A 15,670-nucleotide genomic window follows, 5' to 3' on the forward strand; every position below is an offset into this window, starting at 1 on the left:
ACGCTGGGCTGTCTGGATTCCACAAAGTGTTTACAGCGGTTTAAAGTTAAACTTTCAGTCATGAGTACAAATATTTCTTCCCAACTAACTACTGTTCTAGTTTCAGCTTTGCACATAAAATGTAATAAAATAAGCAATTTATTATATGCTTGTTCTCTTAACTTATGAAAACCCAACAGCAGGTTTCAGCTGTGAAATACGGGTAGCAAAAAGTCCACCTTCAGAATCAGAATAAAGCCAACGCAGTGCAGACAGCCCTGTGCAGCACCATGAGGCCTGTGAGTCAGACCCCCATCACAGCAGGGAAATGGCTGCAGCACGTGAGACCTGTGATCGGTCAGCACTAGCCCCTAAACTGGGCAGGCAGTAGCCATGCTTTATTTCCTATTCCAGCTCCTTCCAGCAATGTCCCCTAAGGTCCTACTTAGTGGACAGTTAATTTGAATGCAGAGAGATTGGAAATACACTTCTGAGCTGAGAGGACTGTATTTCCCTTCTTGTCTATAGGCAGGTATCAGCTGAGAACACCAATTCAACTTTTTTTTTTTGGTAGATCCAAGCGCCTTTAATAGAAGGGCCCAGACATGTTAGATCTATATACTCTACACATGATGCAATTTTAAGACATTTTTTCACTTTATTTCAAACAATATGGGACTGAGCTAGTTTTCTCTACCTCTCTCAGCCACTTTTTCTGCACTCAGTGCTCAGGGGCAGCCAGGACAGCCCTGGGTGAGCAAAGTGCCTGACTCCCTCGTTCCCTGCTGCCCTCCCACCACAAAAGCCCACCTGGGGCACCTCTGGGGCCGGCAGGAAGGTTTGAAGGGACCCCACTATCCCCCAGGCAGGGCAGGGTAACTTGCAGCACTGAGCTACTGAGGCTTACAGCATCTAAAATACAGTGTGTGCATGGAACCAGGGCCATGGGCCCTGGCACACACTTATCTGCCCACAAACACCACTTAATGGGGATAGTTTTAAAATGCTTCTGTCTTACTTTCCAAAAATGTGGTTGCTACTTGGGGATCACATACTGACGGCAAATTCTGGGAGGAAAAAGAGCATTACAGGGATACCTGGTTCTGAAAGCAGCCAGAATCAGGTGCAAAACAGCATTTCACAGAGAATCACTTCCCAGAGAAAGCTCTGGGAAATACAATTATTATATTCACTGCTGAAAGACTTATGGTAACCATATTTCAAAGCAGGTGAAAGTTGCCTTGGTCCTTCACAACCACTTTCAACATCAGCAACAGGAAGAGTTAAGCTGAATGTTCATTTCTCCTGCTGTTAAACTCAACTACCTCCTTATTCAAAATAGACAGCATAGACAGTTGCAAGAGCAAACAGTGACATGTTCTTGAACACATACGACGAAAACGTATCACTTGCAGGATCCCACAGGCACCTGCTTCCAATCTGCATGCTCTGTTCATTCAGCTGCCCAATATGTATCACCACAACAATCTTGTACCTTGGTATCATAAGGTCTTTCACCCGAGCTTTAATAACCTGCAAGAGAAAAACATGTTTAGACACAAGCGGCAAGCTCTCTTTACAGGAGATGTTCAGGGATTTGGTTTTCTAGGACAGACGAGCACAAGCATTGCACTGTAGAGCCCTTGCAACAATTCTGATGACAATCTTTGCACTGCAGCATTTGAAACATCTACTGCAAACTCCACCAGCCCTGCAGACAGGTGGCATGTACACTGCTGTGGTCATTTCACAAGAGAACCGACACTCCTATCTGGTAAAAACAGGCACATCTTCCTGCTGGACTACTGAAATGCAAGCCGAGGTGTTATTAAGGAGTTACTGTACATGAATACAATATTCTCCTCCATGTGTGTTCACAGTTACCTGCTGATTACAGGGGGGAAAGGAAGACCAGACAGTAGCGTTTTTTTAATGCAGGTGAGCTCTTCTGCACCAAATCAGCTGAATGACTGAAGGGTCAGGAGGTGTCTTTTCTCAGCAGCCAAGACTGAATTTAAAAAGAAGAAGCGTGCACATGGGTCACTCCAGAAGTCAGCCACTACCATAACTGGCCTATTTTGGAAAGGTCTGATACATACTTAAATTTATTAATGATATTTTTGAACAGGGCAACCACAGTCCTGTGGGGGTTTTTACTGAACCACATGCTTGGCCAGAGCCACCACTGCTCAAACAAACTTCATCATTAACTTGTATAAGCCTACATCCATCTCAGACAAACCTTTGGTGCATCTTGATGGCCTCCTCCAGAATTTATTTTACACTTGATTTTTATATCTGGGGACCTCCCCGCCCCGACGGCCACCTCCCTGACACCCTGTCGAGGTGTGAGGACAAAATGGCCGCCCCATGCCTCGAGCGTAGCGGTACCTCAGCCAGGTCCTTTGCCACGTCCCTGCACCGAGTCGGCTCGTAGGGCTGCTCCCTCAGGTAGCTCCCCAGCACATCCTTCAGGATATCATCCACCGCTGCCACCGGGAAGCGCTTGGGGGGACCTGAGGGGCAGGCAGTGAGGTTAAGCCCGGTTTTCTGAGGGAAAGCCCACCGCGCTGAAACCAGAAGGCGGCACCTCGGAGGGCCCCTCGTCGCGTCCGAAGCTGCCGGCCCTAGGACATACCCCAGCGAGGATCCCTGAAACCCGCGCCGCCATGCATCCCCGCACCGCTGATGAGGGGAGGCGGAAGGTCGGCGGCCAGCGCCGCCCCGCGGCCGCCGGGAGCGGAGCTGAGGTGGCCGCCGCCCTCCCGCCCCTGCGTGGTCCCGCCCAGCGCGAAGGGGTGTCGCCCGCGCGGGCAGCCATTCCGTTCTCCCACCGTGGGTGTCCCCACAGCCTCGTGGATCCCCACGGACCTCCTATGGTCCGTAGACCCCCACAGCCTCTTGTGAGTCTTGTGTGTCCCTACGGCCCTCACATGTCCCCACAGGCTCCGTGGATCCCTGCGTGTCCCTATATCCCCACAGATCCCCCTGACTCCCACAGGTCCGTGCATGTCCTTAACAGCCTCCACATGTCCTCACGGCTTCCACAGGACGCCGTGGCCCCTAGGAGTCCCCAGGGCCCCATGGGTCCCCATATGTGCCTGCAGCCCCCACAGGTCTCTATAGCCCCCACTTGCCCCCATGGCTTCCCACACATGGCTACACGTGTTCTATGGCCTCCACAGGAACCCACACATCCCTATAGCCCACACAGGTCCCCATGACCCCTGTGGATCCCCATGGCCTCCCAGGTCCCCACATGTACCTACAGCCCCCTTGCGTCCCTACAGCCCTGCCATGTCCCCACGGCCTCCATGGATCCCCTCAACCCTACCCCCCCCAAGCCCCCACAGCCCCCAGACATCCCCTCAAGCTCCACTTGTCCCCACAGTCCCTGTGGATCTCCACATGTCCCCACATGCCAACCCAGACCTGTCCCTAACCCGGGAAGCTGCACATAGCTCCAGCAGCAATGATGTTTTGGGCCAGGGACATGGCACCCCTTGACAGCTCTGCCCGGCTCCTCTGGGTTCTCCTGCATGTGCAAGCAAAGCTCACTGGGAGAAAGAAGTGGTTTATGTTTTTTTATTTTCAAGGAAAAAAAAAATCACATTTAAATTGCAACTCAGTTGGGTATTTAATGGGGTTCTTATGTATAGAATTAATAAACTTTGTTCTGACTTGGGGATTTATTTCTTGCAACATTATGCATGGTAAATAATTGCATATTCAAGATTTTGTGAAATGGGTGACAGGGAGAATGGAGGAGAGACATTTATAAAAAACATTATTTACAAAAATTATATCCACATAGTTGTATTCTAATCTATAAGGCAAGTAACATTTAAAATATGTTGTTTCATGATTATCTTCAACAAGTCAATACAACACATTCATATTACCAGTGGTCAAATACAAAGCTTTGCTGCAATAGTCTGTGTGCAACAAACCTGTATGTCTTTTACAGTTTTTTTCTCTGAGAACAGTAGGTAAGCAGCAAAGTTTTCATCACAGACTAAGCAGTACCTAGGCCATCGTAGACTAAAGGTATAATATATCTCATTGCACGTTTAGGCAAAAAAGGCCAGCCATTAATTAACTTATTTAACTTAAATCTTAAAAATAGACCTGTGTATCTTAATCCACAAATATTTATAAACATTTTATACAAGAGGGAGTTCATAAAATGATACAGGGCAATACCCTGGGAGATCCAATTCACTTCTGGGGCTTCCTCTGGGTTCAGAGGTGTCACGGTTAGGGTGTTCTGTGCCCTGTGCCCTCCACCCGCCTGCCCATGGCTGTGGGAGCGGAGCTTCAAACCACAACCTGACTCGATTCCTCTCTCAGACCACAACTAACGTCTCCATACGATTTGTGCCGTCAAAGCAACCGGATGATTTCATCAACCTTAGAGTGTTTTGGAGTGGAAAACCCCTCCTGCGTGGATTACAAACCCAACAGCAGGATGGCATGTCTGCAGTAATTCACCCTGTGTCCAGAGAGAGATTTCTAACAGAGGAATAAGACATTCTGAATGCCTTGCTAAAACCTGACGTGTTTTATCACATGCTGCTTGGCCCGTAGTGAAGTCCTGCTTGTGTGCAAACCTTTGAAGAGCATTGCCACACTAATGCTTAGGATTTTAAGCACAGTTGTCAGCAGCATTTTCTGCAGTCCCTCCTAAAGTGATAAGGGAGGCCACGCAAGAGGTGGGGGTATTTCTGTGGATCTTTTTCTAGCCTTACAGTGAAATAATTAAAATACTGATGATCATAAAAACTCCCGGGCTCTGCAAGAATTATTTTCCTTGGCAAACTTGAGAAACAGAAGAAAAGAAGAATTCTGGCTATGAAATTAAATCTTTGAGACAGTAATTTCTTATCGGCAAAGTACGGTGTGATGATGTTACGTTATTTTGGTCATGGTAAGCTTCAAAATTAATTTTTCAACCAAGACATTTTCACATAAAAACAACAAAGGAGTAGGGAAGAACTCACTCTATATTCAGGGCAGTGAAGCAGCTTTCTCAGATAGATGTTGGGTGTTTGGGTAACAGACCGATGGGGTGTATTTAAAAAAACAAAAGGTAAAATGGAGCAGGATTCCTCTGCAACACAGAACTGTACCACGTGCCTAGTGGGCACAGGAACTGCACTGCTGCTGAAGGAGACAGGGAATGGAGGAAGAGGTCCGAGGAAGGCTGAACAGTTTTAGTAAAAGGTGTTTGACTCTGTCTGAGGGCATTTAAAAATGTCACCTTTTCATTGCAGTCCAGCTGTTTAAAAATGCTCCCACTGGGATAAAGTGAAGCAGTGTTTCCTTACGTGATGCTCATGCTGCAGGAATCTCAGAGAGCAGCACTGAAAATGTTGCGCGGTAGCTGCTGGGGTACAGCTGTGGTTTGACAGAGTGCCATTGCTGGATGGTTTGTGTCATACGGAGTTAGATAAATGAACAAAAGTACGACCTATGGTGGTGTGGGCAGCATGGCACAGACTCGGCAGGGGCCTTGGTGGGAAAAAAATCACCTGTGCGAGAGCTGAACAATTTTTACAACCGGCACTAAACAGCCACGCTGGGTCTCTGTGATCATGTTAAAAGGAGAAGGCAGACAGGTCTCACATGCAGGCATGCATGGCTTCAAAGCTGTAAGTTTAAGCAGCATATTTCTCTGGCGTTTCCCCATGCAGCCCAAACCCTGAGCACTGCTGTGAGAGATACCCTCACAGCATCTGGCAGCGAGGGTGTGATGGTGCCTGCAGCCTGCCTGGGAAACTGCCTTCCCTCCCCATCTCCCCACCTGGCCAAAATGGGATGACACTTTATCATAAACCTTTTTTCCCCACCTATTTTTTTTAAAAACCTCTAACAGATGAATCCTGAAAAGGCATACTGAAGACAAAATTAATTTAACTGAAATATTGGATAACAGCACATCTTGAAGTCCAGCCTGCATCGGAGGAGCATGCAGTTGTGTAACTTCCTCGGTATAAGATCACACTCGTGTGACAAAGCTTTTGTGAGTGAAGCCGCACACGTACGCACTGAGAACTCATACCAGCTGGGCAGGAATAGGAGTTTAATGAACAGTGGCCTTACAGCAAAAATAAGAAGCAGCTTTAAAACAGGGGAATTATATTTAAGAACAAATGCAAACACCAAATGAAAAGCTTACGATTTGGTAGTATTTCATACTATTGAGCAACTTCATAAGTATTAAGAAATATTGTTAAAGTAGAAAATTGGTCTGAAATGTCTCCTGTGAGGAGCACCATAAGCTGGCTGAGAATTGTGAATATTTGCAACAAACAGAAGAGGAAACGTTGCAAACAAAGACTTCCTGCTCCTAACATCTAAAGACCCAAGTCTGCAGGTGTCCGTGGGGAAAAACACTCCTGCTCCACCAGTGAGCACCTTTACCCTGCAGGCATGGGCTGCTGGTGGCTACTGGGGACCCCAAGGAAAAATCCCTCAGGGGAGAGATGGCTTAGAACACAGTCTAAAGGGAAAGGTCCACAGAAGTGACCAGACTAAAGCCTTTCTGTGCATGCATCACACCTATTTATTATTAGAGTGCCTCCTTTATTTATCCTTTTCTTTACTCAGATAGTTAGATCTGAGTGCTGCTGGGTTAAGGGGTGCCAGTGCAGTGCTGGAGGGCTGAGCCCCCTTTTCAGCTTCAGCCTGACTTGGCAAAAGTCCTGCTGGATCACATGCTCAGGGTGCTGATGCTTAGCTCTAGAAATGCAGGTGACTTACAGGCAACTAAATCACTGCTGCCTTTTCAATGCCCTGCTGACATAGCTGCTCTCTGCTAGCAGGCAGGGAGTACGAAGCAGATGCATTCCCTGAAGATACGCAGTTTTTCCTGCCTAAAAGCAGAGGTGAAGCCTGCAGAGCTTGAGTGCCTGGAATGCAACAGGGCAGTGCATCCCCCATGGCCTCTCCGGAGGCAGGGGCTCTCACTGCTACAATAGACTCCAGCATTGGGGATAAACATTCCTATATATGCCCCTATTTGGTGCTCTAAATTTAAGTCTGATACATCCCAAACTGCTGCTCATAATCTTTTTTTTCTGCAGACACCCTCTCAAAGACAGCTGGAAAGGCGACCAGGCTCCTGTACTTCAGACTTAGAAATTCACCTGGTCTGTTCCTGCTCCCCACTTGGGCTAATGCTGGGGTGCCACACCCGTACAGCATGCAGGAAGACAAATACCTGACAAAATAAGCATCCCTGGGCCATTCTGCCACTCTGCCTCTCTGGTCAGACACCAGCAGGGCAGGAAAACTAAACCATCAATGTAGACCGGTGTCTCCTTGCAAAGGAGCCCAGAAGGGCGATAGTGCTGGGAGGGAAAGTGGACACAGGAAGTTCAACACTCCTGAGCAAATGACTAGTGAACTAAAACACTATGCAAAAAATCGGCAAAAGCAGTATGCAAAAATCCTGTCCCAAACTGCTGGTTTTGGTCCTGGTGTCGCAGGCTGGGAATAGCTGTTCTGTGTCACCTGCCAGTGGCTGGAGGGGGGCCATGCCCCTGCAGGGCTGCCAACGTGCCAGCACATCAAATTCAGGTCTGCCAGGCAATTCGCTCCAGAAAGGGTGTAGGGCTTTCTCATTTCTCTACCCAGGCCACAAGGGCTGCATCCCTGTACCAACAGGCACCTGGAAAATGTGACCTCCATTTTGTGGGACAGCACAATGGGACAAACTAGGGAACTTTGGGTTATGGGTTGTTTGTTTGTTTTTTTTAAAAAAAATCATTTAAAAACCCAATGCTAATGTAAACACCTTGTATTTAAAATGAAATATAAAGTAAAATATCTATGTTCTGGTAATATTTACATTATAAAATCCTTATTTTCAGGACTATGACGTAGATCTCTCTTGGAAGCATGAGTTTATAACAATTGTACACAGCATGAACCAATTATGCAAAAACTGATTCTTGGATTTTGCCCTATATTCCTATGTCAGAAAGGGGTAGGTTACATAGTTTATACATGTTTCCATTTCAGGGGAAAAATTAACAGAGTTGAACACTCCATCCAGGAGTACCATCAGGTTTACTTTCAAAAACTGCGAAGTTGTATGAAGTTGCGTAACTGAATTGTGCTTTATCATCTGTATTGATACCTTTTGTGAGCATGCACACAAATCAACTACCCTAGCACATGTATCTTAATCTGGGAGTCATCTCAGAACTGAAATATCTCCAGATTTTCTTAGCTCCTTTTAAGATGGGCGTGGCTTTCTGTTTTCTTATGTCACTCCAAACTGCTCTGTGACCAAACACTTCCCAAAATGCACAGTCTAAGTCTTTCAATGCAAATGCACAAGCCTAATCCTGGCAACATTTGTAACTGTAAAACTAGAACTATCAGTCATCTCACACATTTCTAAGGTCCCCAAATCCACGTTCAGTGGTGTTCTCTGTGCATCTGAACAGCAGATACATTTAGTTTTGAAAAGATTCCTTCTTTTTTCTCCATATCACCAAATTCCCCCATGAGAACAAGCTCTCCATGTTGGCAGACGCTGTTCCATTAATGCCATGCATGCTATCAGCATGTTGCCAGCAGTAGGCTGAGACTATCAACTAGAGATCAAATGCTGCATACTGCACAGGCAATGCACAGAGAGGAGTCGCACCCAGTGCAGGAGCCCAGCTTCGAGCCCGCGTCAGCTCAGGGAAAACATTGAGGGACAATTTTTCCCCTGCAGCCTCCAGTTTAGCACTTCTATGCATTTTCCTGTCTCCATGAGATAGCTGCTCCTGATGCCAGTGAGGCAGGGTCCTGCCCCGCAGGCTTTCGGCAGCCCCCTGTGCTGCCCCTGCTTCCTCGGCATCAGCACCAGCCCCAAGCTGGCACTGGGTGTCCCACCAAGGGTCAGGCTTGGGCTGTGTTTATTTTCCAATGCTTGCATATATATGCTTTCCTCCCTGTGTGGTAAAATGGAAAGGCATGGGGGAGGCTGCATACCTTTAAAGCATTTTCTAAACCTGTGGGGCTTTCAAAAATGGAGGAAAAAAACGGAAAAGGCAAGCAAAGGAACATAGAAATGCAACCAAATATCTGGAAACTGCTTGGAAAATTCACCCTTAAAAACAACAATAACTCTTCTGGACAGTGCTGTAAGCTCAGAGTTACTACCCAGCCTCTTTGCCTGCATATTTCCTTATCTGCACCTCTGCAAAATGTAAGGGCATGGGGCAATGAGAAGCGATCATCGCCTGTGCACATGCTGCTGGGACTCCTGACAGTTAATATGCAGCTGTAAGGGAACAAGGGCATGTTCATGGCGGTTGCTTGCAACGGAAATTTGAAGTAAATACTCTTTATAGGAGTGACATTTTTTTCTGCTTTTTGCTGGGAGACTGTATTAGGAACCTCCACATTTACAGTGATATTTTTCTGGAGTTAAACCAGCTAAACCTGAAGATTTTTATTCATCACCATGAGACATACTAAGGATTGAAGAAAAAGTAAATAAGCATGTCGGTCTACTTCACTCTCTCTTTATGAGGCACCCCCTTCATAACAGCTATCAGTATTGTATTTAAATTGTATATATTGACAAAATGTAATCTACCTCTGTAAGCATTGTGCCATTCAACAGTACTACTATTAAATTTATATACCACAGTTTAAATTACATCCATTTCATGAATGGTAAAATGCTAAAACTCAAGTGTCTAACTGCCAAAATACAGCCTTACTGGAATGAGTACAATTTACAAATACAATAATTACATTTTAAAACCATTAACAATGTTACATCTAGAAGTAAATACTGTGGGACTGGTCAAGACGGTGTTTTCCAAGGAAAAAATGCTGAAAGTTGTCAACACTTCCAACAGAAATGTCCCGAGTGCAGGATTTAGTTCATTTTCCTTAAACTGTAATTAAAACCCGCTCCACGCACAGCAGTCCTTGGGTATTCTCCGTATTATTTTCCATAGACTTGCATAAGCTTCCATCAGTTATCAGCCAAGTATTTACCTAGAAATGGGATCAGAAATCAGCTGCAGGGAGGAAGCAGCCTCGGTCCCCAAGGGATGGCCACCCACCTCCACTGGCCCCTGCACCCACAGCCATGCTGCTGCGAGGCATGAACGGCACATGCAAAAATGCTTGTCTTTCTCTGCAGCAATGGGGTAAAAGCTCTTCCTGGAGATCCCCAGACCCTGCCTTTCATGCAGGACCCAAAAGGAGAAAAGAGCCCATGAAATTCAATGCTCTAGTAAGTGGTAGCAGGATCTATTTAATGCAAGGGAGCTATTGCCCCTCTGCTGCCATTCAGCCCTGTCACACCATGCTGTGGCGGGACCTCTAGGCTTGAACGGCCAACAGATACACAGCAAGGGCAGTCCCAGGCATGCCTGCACAGCCAGAGGGGATCATCATGGGTTTACGAAAGGCAGGTCCTGCTTGACCAACCTGATCTCCTTCTCTGACATGTTGACCCACTTAGTGGATGAGGGAAAGGCTGTGGATTTTGTCTACCTAGACTTTATAAAAGCCTTTGACACCATTTCCCACAGCACTCTGCTGCAAAAACTGGCTGCTCATGGCTTAGACAGGCATACTCTTTGCTGAGTAAAAAACTGGTTGGATGGTTGGGCCCAAAGAGTTGTGGTGAATGGAGGTAAGTCCAGTTGGTGGACGGTCAAAAGCAGTGTTCCCCAGAGCTCAGTATTGGGGCCAGTTCTGTTTAATATCTTTCTCAATGATCTGGGTGAGGGGATTGAGTGCACCCTCAGTAAGTTTGCAGATGACACCAAATTGGGCGGGAGTGTTGATCTGCTCGAGGGTAGGAAGGCTCTGCAGAGGGACCTGGACAGGCTGGATGGATGGGACAAGGTCAACTGGATGAGCTTTAACAAGGCCAAGTGCCGGGTCCTGCACTTTGGTCACAACAACCCCATGCAATGATACGGGCTTGGGGAAGAGTGGCTGGAGAGATGCCTGGCAGAGAAGGACCTGGGGATGCTGGTCGACAGCCAGCTGAACATGAGCCAGCAGTGTGCCCAGGTGGCCAAGAAGGCCAACAGTATCCTGGCTTGTATCAGGAATAGTGTGGCCAGCAGAAGTATGGAGGTGCTTGCCCCTGTGTACATGGCACTTGTGAGTCCACACCTCAAATACTGTGTTCAGTTTTGGGCCTCTCACTACAAGAAAGACATTGAGTTGCTGGAGTGTGTCCAAAGAAGGGCGATAAAGCTCGTGAAGGGTCGGGAGAACAAGTCTTATGAGGAGCGGCTGAGGGAACTGGGGCTGTTTAGCTCAGAGAAAAGGAGGCTGAGGGGAGACCTTATCGCTGTCTACAACTACCTGAAAGGAGATTGTAGTGAGGTGGGTGTTGGTCTCTTCTTCCAAGTAACAAGTGATAGGGCAAGAGGAAGTGGCTTCAAGCTATGCCAGGGAACGTTTAAATTGGATATTAGGAAAAAATTCTTCACCAAAAGGGTTCTGAAACGTTGGAACAGGCTGCCCAGGGAAGGGATTGAGTCACTGTCCCTGGAGGTACTTAAAAGATGTGCAGATGTGGCGCTTAGGGACACAGTTTAGTAGTGGACTTGGCAGTGCTAGGTCTTTTCCAACATAAATGATTCTATGGTTCTATGAGAGACACTGCCATCCCAAAAGGAGCCACTGGCGAGGCACCTACCTGCTGCAAACCTCTTCTTGATGAGGGAGAAGCGATATCCAGCGCCGACGAGCTCAATGTCGCAGCTGGACAGCGTGCTCCCCTCACTGGTGAATTGCACGGCCAGGGGGGCTGGGGTGCTTGGCCCCTCTGAGAGCTGGAATCGGGCCAGCAGAGACCCCACACCTGCAATTTAAAAGTCCAGCACAAGACCCTTACAAGCATCCCAGGGCTAGATTTGCCAGCAAAGACAATGAGATGCCCAAAGTGCTGCAAGTGAAACCCACTCCTATGGTGGTACCTGAGCCAGCGTTCCCTGGGGAGGGGCCAGAGGCAAACCCCCTCATCCTCCCAGCAGATTTTTACTTTTCAGATACCCCAGTGATACAAAGCGCTGAGCTGCGTGGGTGACACGCAGAGCAGTGACCTGTGGGAGGCTACGGTTGGTCCCCATCTCCCTCTTGTCCCCTGCCACCGGGATGCAATGCAGGGCCTCAGCCTTTGAAATGCAGAGAGGGTCAATGGAGCAAAGGACTTGGCAAACAACCACATCCAAAACCCATGTGTTAATAGCCTTCCCTGATGCCAAAGCAGTTGGCAGAATAGTACCAGTGGCACGTATCCCTGCTTTTCAAAGCTCTGCTCCTAGCTTTAAATAGCACCCTTCCCTGGCAAGCGCCAGCAGGAATCTGTGTGTCTGGACTTGTGTGCAGGCATGGTAAATGGGTCAGTGTCTGATTTAAGTATTCAGAATCAATAACATGCACATGTGCAAGATTACCTCCATTTTCTGACTTCTGAGAGATATCAGGGATCTTCCACAATATCCTTTGCTGTTCGGCATTCCTAAAAACACATGAAGAAGAGCATTTCTGTAGGAAACAAGAAATTACAAAGGAATCATTTCAATTTTGCTAAAGGCCATGTGGGCTGGGGGAGCAGCGCTGGTGCTGCTCTCCAGAGCTGCAATTCTGGGAGCTTGGCTTTAGGTTTTACCCAAGCAGGAAAACGCTGGTCTTGCATTGGAGGTGTGCGATTGGTGAGAGGCAATGGGGGTGTGCCGTGCCTTCTTCCCTGCTGCAAACGTGCATGCCTATGCCTATGGCAGTGATGGCTGTGCATCCCTCTGAGCCCCAGATAAAAGTAGCCAAAACATGAAATAAGGGTCGCTATTCTGCTGCTTGCACACATGCGTTCAGCTCTGATCATTTGCGTGTGGGAATGGCAAGAAAAAAAAAATCAGGGGGGTTGCATGCTTCCTCCTGCAAGAGGAGGACAGGTTTTGGTCCCCAGCATGCCCCCAGCTCCTGCTCACAGACACCTCCCAAGAGTGATCCCAATCCTGCACCCAGCAGGCAGGACAACTGTTTTAGGCAGGGGCATGGTAGAGATAGCAAACGAGCTCTTTGTCAGGTCAGCAATTCCTACCAGACAGCAGGAGGAAGCACAGCTTGAAGTTTGGTTACTCCTCCGTCAACGGGGACAAGGAACTGGACGTTGTTTAGAGCTACTGGTGTGGTCATTGCCTCTGTATTGTATTTGTAGTCAATGCGGAGGTCAGTGCTTGCAGGGTCACACCGCCAGCTCACTGCAAGGTTTAATGGAGTAGACTGAATACCCTGGGCAGATACCTTCCAAAATGACAGAAAAAACATTTAGTTTCCATAGGGGTGAAGGGACAAATCCCATTTTACAGACGCGGTAATTGCATTTGGTTTCAGAGGAGACAATACCTTGTATTCTCATAGAAAGTTTGTACTGGGCTCAAAATCAGGCAATCTAGTGACATACAGAAGGGACTAGTGGGATGGCATGCCCTCAACTCACATTATCTCCACTCTGCGCTAGAGAAATACCATCTTTTACATCTATAAGTTAAGCACACATTTTTGGCACAGTTTTATCTTACAAAAAAAACCCTACCTGGTATTTGAGCATATCCACATTGTAATAGGTGGCTTGTGGTTTCTGTTCTGATACCTTCTTTAGGTGAGTCATCAGATTTGGCATGTTGACCCAGAATTCCTTTGTGTTGGTGTCACTCTGTGTGTTGTCACTGCACAGAGAGAGAATTAACCCTTCGTGTAAGATGCCTCAGCAGAAGAAATCTTTTCTAGAAGAAAGCATGCAGGACGCAGCACCGGCCGCCAGCTGGGACCACATTTAATCCCACATTTGGAGAAATACTACCTCCTTCCCATGCATGTCTGGCTTGTCCTCAGGTAATTCTGGGGAGGCACAGCAGATGCAACCTGTAGGTCATCTCATTTTGCAAACGGGAGGTCTAATGAGCAGTGCAAGGCACAAACCAAGCAAACCCCATCAAAGCACTTGCTCCTCTCTGCTGATGCTCTTCTGCCTGGCAAAGGGGCTGCTCTCAGAGGGAGTACTCCAGCAAGTATTTAAGGGCTTGAGAGTTTCCTTCCCAAAATCAGGGCAGGCTTCTAAGGAAGAGACTTTGGGCCATGTGTTTTTGCAAAGCACCCTACTTTTCTGGAAACCCGTCTTTGGGATGCTGGCGAGGCAGGGGCTTACCAGCAGAGGAGCTGGGGGTTTGGCAGGACGTGCTCCAGCCTGTTGTAGTTCAGCACACGGAAGGTGAGCACCGCTGGAGCAGGGTTGTTGGCAAAGTGTCGGGTGATGCCTGCTGGAAATGACAGCACCATCTCCCCCATGATCTTCACGATACACCTGCAGCACCGAACACAGAGACCAAGAGGGGAGGAAATGGGAGGCTCAAAACACAGCAGGAGGTGAGGGTTCACAATGGGAATGGTGCAGTGATAGCACCCCACTTCCCACCTGCCACACTGAGGAAATGACCCTCTTGTGGTCCTAAACCAAAGCGAACTGAAACAGCAGAAAAAGTGGGCAGCCTACTAGGGATGGGGACCAATGTTCATGGGAACACCCCAGGAGCATCCTTGCCCTGGATGCCTGTCTGGTGCAGTGCACTGACACCCCAGCATGCATGTGTGGAGCCTGGAGCACCTCCTTTCCTTCCTCCCCATCCCTTGAGATGTTCACCAAAGCCCTGATAGCACCCCAAGCCTGTCCTGAACCCAGAACCCCCCATATTGACACCAAGACCCCGTCAGTCAGCACCTACTTGTTTGGGTCGGCCCCTTTGAAGTATGCGTTGACAGTTTCTGTGAAGGCGGCAGCGACAGGTAGGGTGTCCTGTGCCCCCATGGTGAGGGGGCTGGGTCCCCGTGATGAGCCTGCAACAAAGCAAAAGCCTCTACTTCTTATATGCAGAGAGAAATGGCACCGGTCCCCACCTGGGGCCAGGGTGAGGGGGTCCTCATCAAGAGCCCCAGCCTAGCTTTATGGGCAAACATTAAGAAGTCATCCCCCAGGATTTGGATGAGGCTTTAAAAATGTTTAAAAATTATCTATCCCCAACCCCAGACAGCAAGCAAAGAAAACAACAGAGGAGCCCCAGCCACCAGCAGCATGCGGGGCAGTGGCACCCCCTCAGCATGGCTCTGGAGGGGCTAGCACATGGCAGGCTTTGCATGATAGTTTTTGAAGTAGGTTTCTGGGTCCTGGCAAGAAGGGCTGGAAAGGTTTGTTGTTTCTTGGCCAGAGAGCTCAGGCTGCCCACAGAAAGCAGGATGTTTGCAGTGTCCCCGTGATGCTGCCTGAAATCCTGCCTTTGGGAACCCCAACTTGCTGGGACCCCTGCGATCTCCAGCATGCTCCCTTCTCCTCCCTGGCATGCCTGGCAAACCCCCCACATGGCTGCTCACCCCACAAAACCTGTGGTACGTTATGGCAAACCTGCAAATTGCCAGAAATCTGGATCTACTGAGGAGAACGTGGGACTTTGGGTGCAAAAGCTACAGCAATCAATCTGCAGTGTTTTTAGATGACTGAAAAAAAGAGGAAAAACTTGCTTTGGTCATGCAGTGTGTCTGTGGACACTAGCCGGGCTATAAAATAATTCACGGTCACATGCAGGTGTCCCTTTGCTGGCCAGGAATGCCTGTCTCTGAAAAACATTTGAGGATGAAAGCATCACTGCAAGGG

General features: G+C 48.0%; 2 protein-coding genes across 2 annotated transcripts in view; both read right to left on the reverse strand.

Annotated features, from left to right (window-relative positions):
- Positions 1–120: 120 nt before the first annotated feature.
- On the reverse strand, positions 121–2,735 carry DYNLT5 (dynein light chain Tctex-type family member 5). The gene is made up of 3 exons (XM_075097335.1): positions 2,618–2,735; positions 2,371–2,495; positions 121–1,512 (listed from the first exon to the last, which is right to left on the reverse strand). Exons 1-3 carry the CDS (start codon positions 2,652–2,654, stop codon positions 1,309–1,311), a joined length of 366 nt encoding a protein of 121 aa, XP_074953436.1. The 5' UTR covers positions 2,655–2,735; the 3' UTR covers positions 121–1,308.
- Positions 2,736–3,554: 819 nt separating this feature from the next.
- Positions 3,555–15,670, reverse strand: part of SGIP1 (SH3GL interacting endocytic adaptor 1) — a 60,519-nt gene continuing 48,403 nt past the window's right edge. Inside the window, exons 19-25 of the mRNA XM_075097337.1 lie at positions 14,748–14,859; positions 14,174–14,329; positions 13,562–13,694; positions 13,067–13,269; positions 12,420–12,484; positions 11,660–11,824; positions 3,555–9,990 (exon numbers count right to left, since the gene is read on the reverse strand). Coding sequence (XP_074953438.1) covers positions 9,968–9,990; positions 11,660–11,824; positions 12,420–12,484; positions 13,067–13,269; positions 13,562–13,694; positions 14,174–14,329; positions 14,748–14,859 — 857 coding nt within the window. The 3' untranslated portion in view covers positions 3,555–9,967. The remainder of the gene's footprint in view (positions 9,991–11,659; positions 11,825–12,419; positions 12,485–13,066; positions 13,270–13,561; positions 13,695–14,173; positions 14,330–14,747; positions 14,860–15,670) is intronic.

Source organism: Phalacrocorax aristotelis, chromosome 6 (genome assembly GCF_949628215.1).
Source record: "Phalacrocorax aristotelis chromosome 6, bGulAri2.1, whole genome shotgun sequence".
Lineage (NCBI taxonomy): Eukaryota > Metazoa > Chordata > Aves > Suliformes > Phalacrocoracidae > Phalacrocorax > Phalacrocorax aristotelis.

What these genes read in the sequence shown, in the direction of transcription:
- DYNLT5 (XM_075097335.1), bottom strand. Translation starts at nt 2,654, where the DNA reads ATGCATGGCGGCGCGGGTTTCAGGGATCCTCGCTGGG. An exon ending in TTTCAGGGATCCTCGCTGGG is followed by an intron (nt 2,496 to 2,617) that starts GTATGTCCTAGG and finishes CCTGCCCCTCAG; the next exon opens with GTCCCCCCAAGCGCTTCCCG. An exon ending in TGGCAAAGGACCTGGCTGAG is followed by an intron (nt 1,513 to 2,370) that starts GTACCGCTACGC and finishes TTTCTCTTGCAG; the next exon opens with GTTATTAAAGCTCGGGTGAA.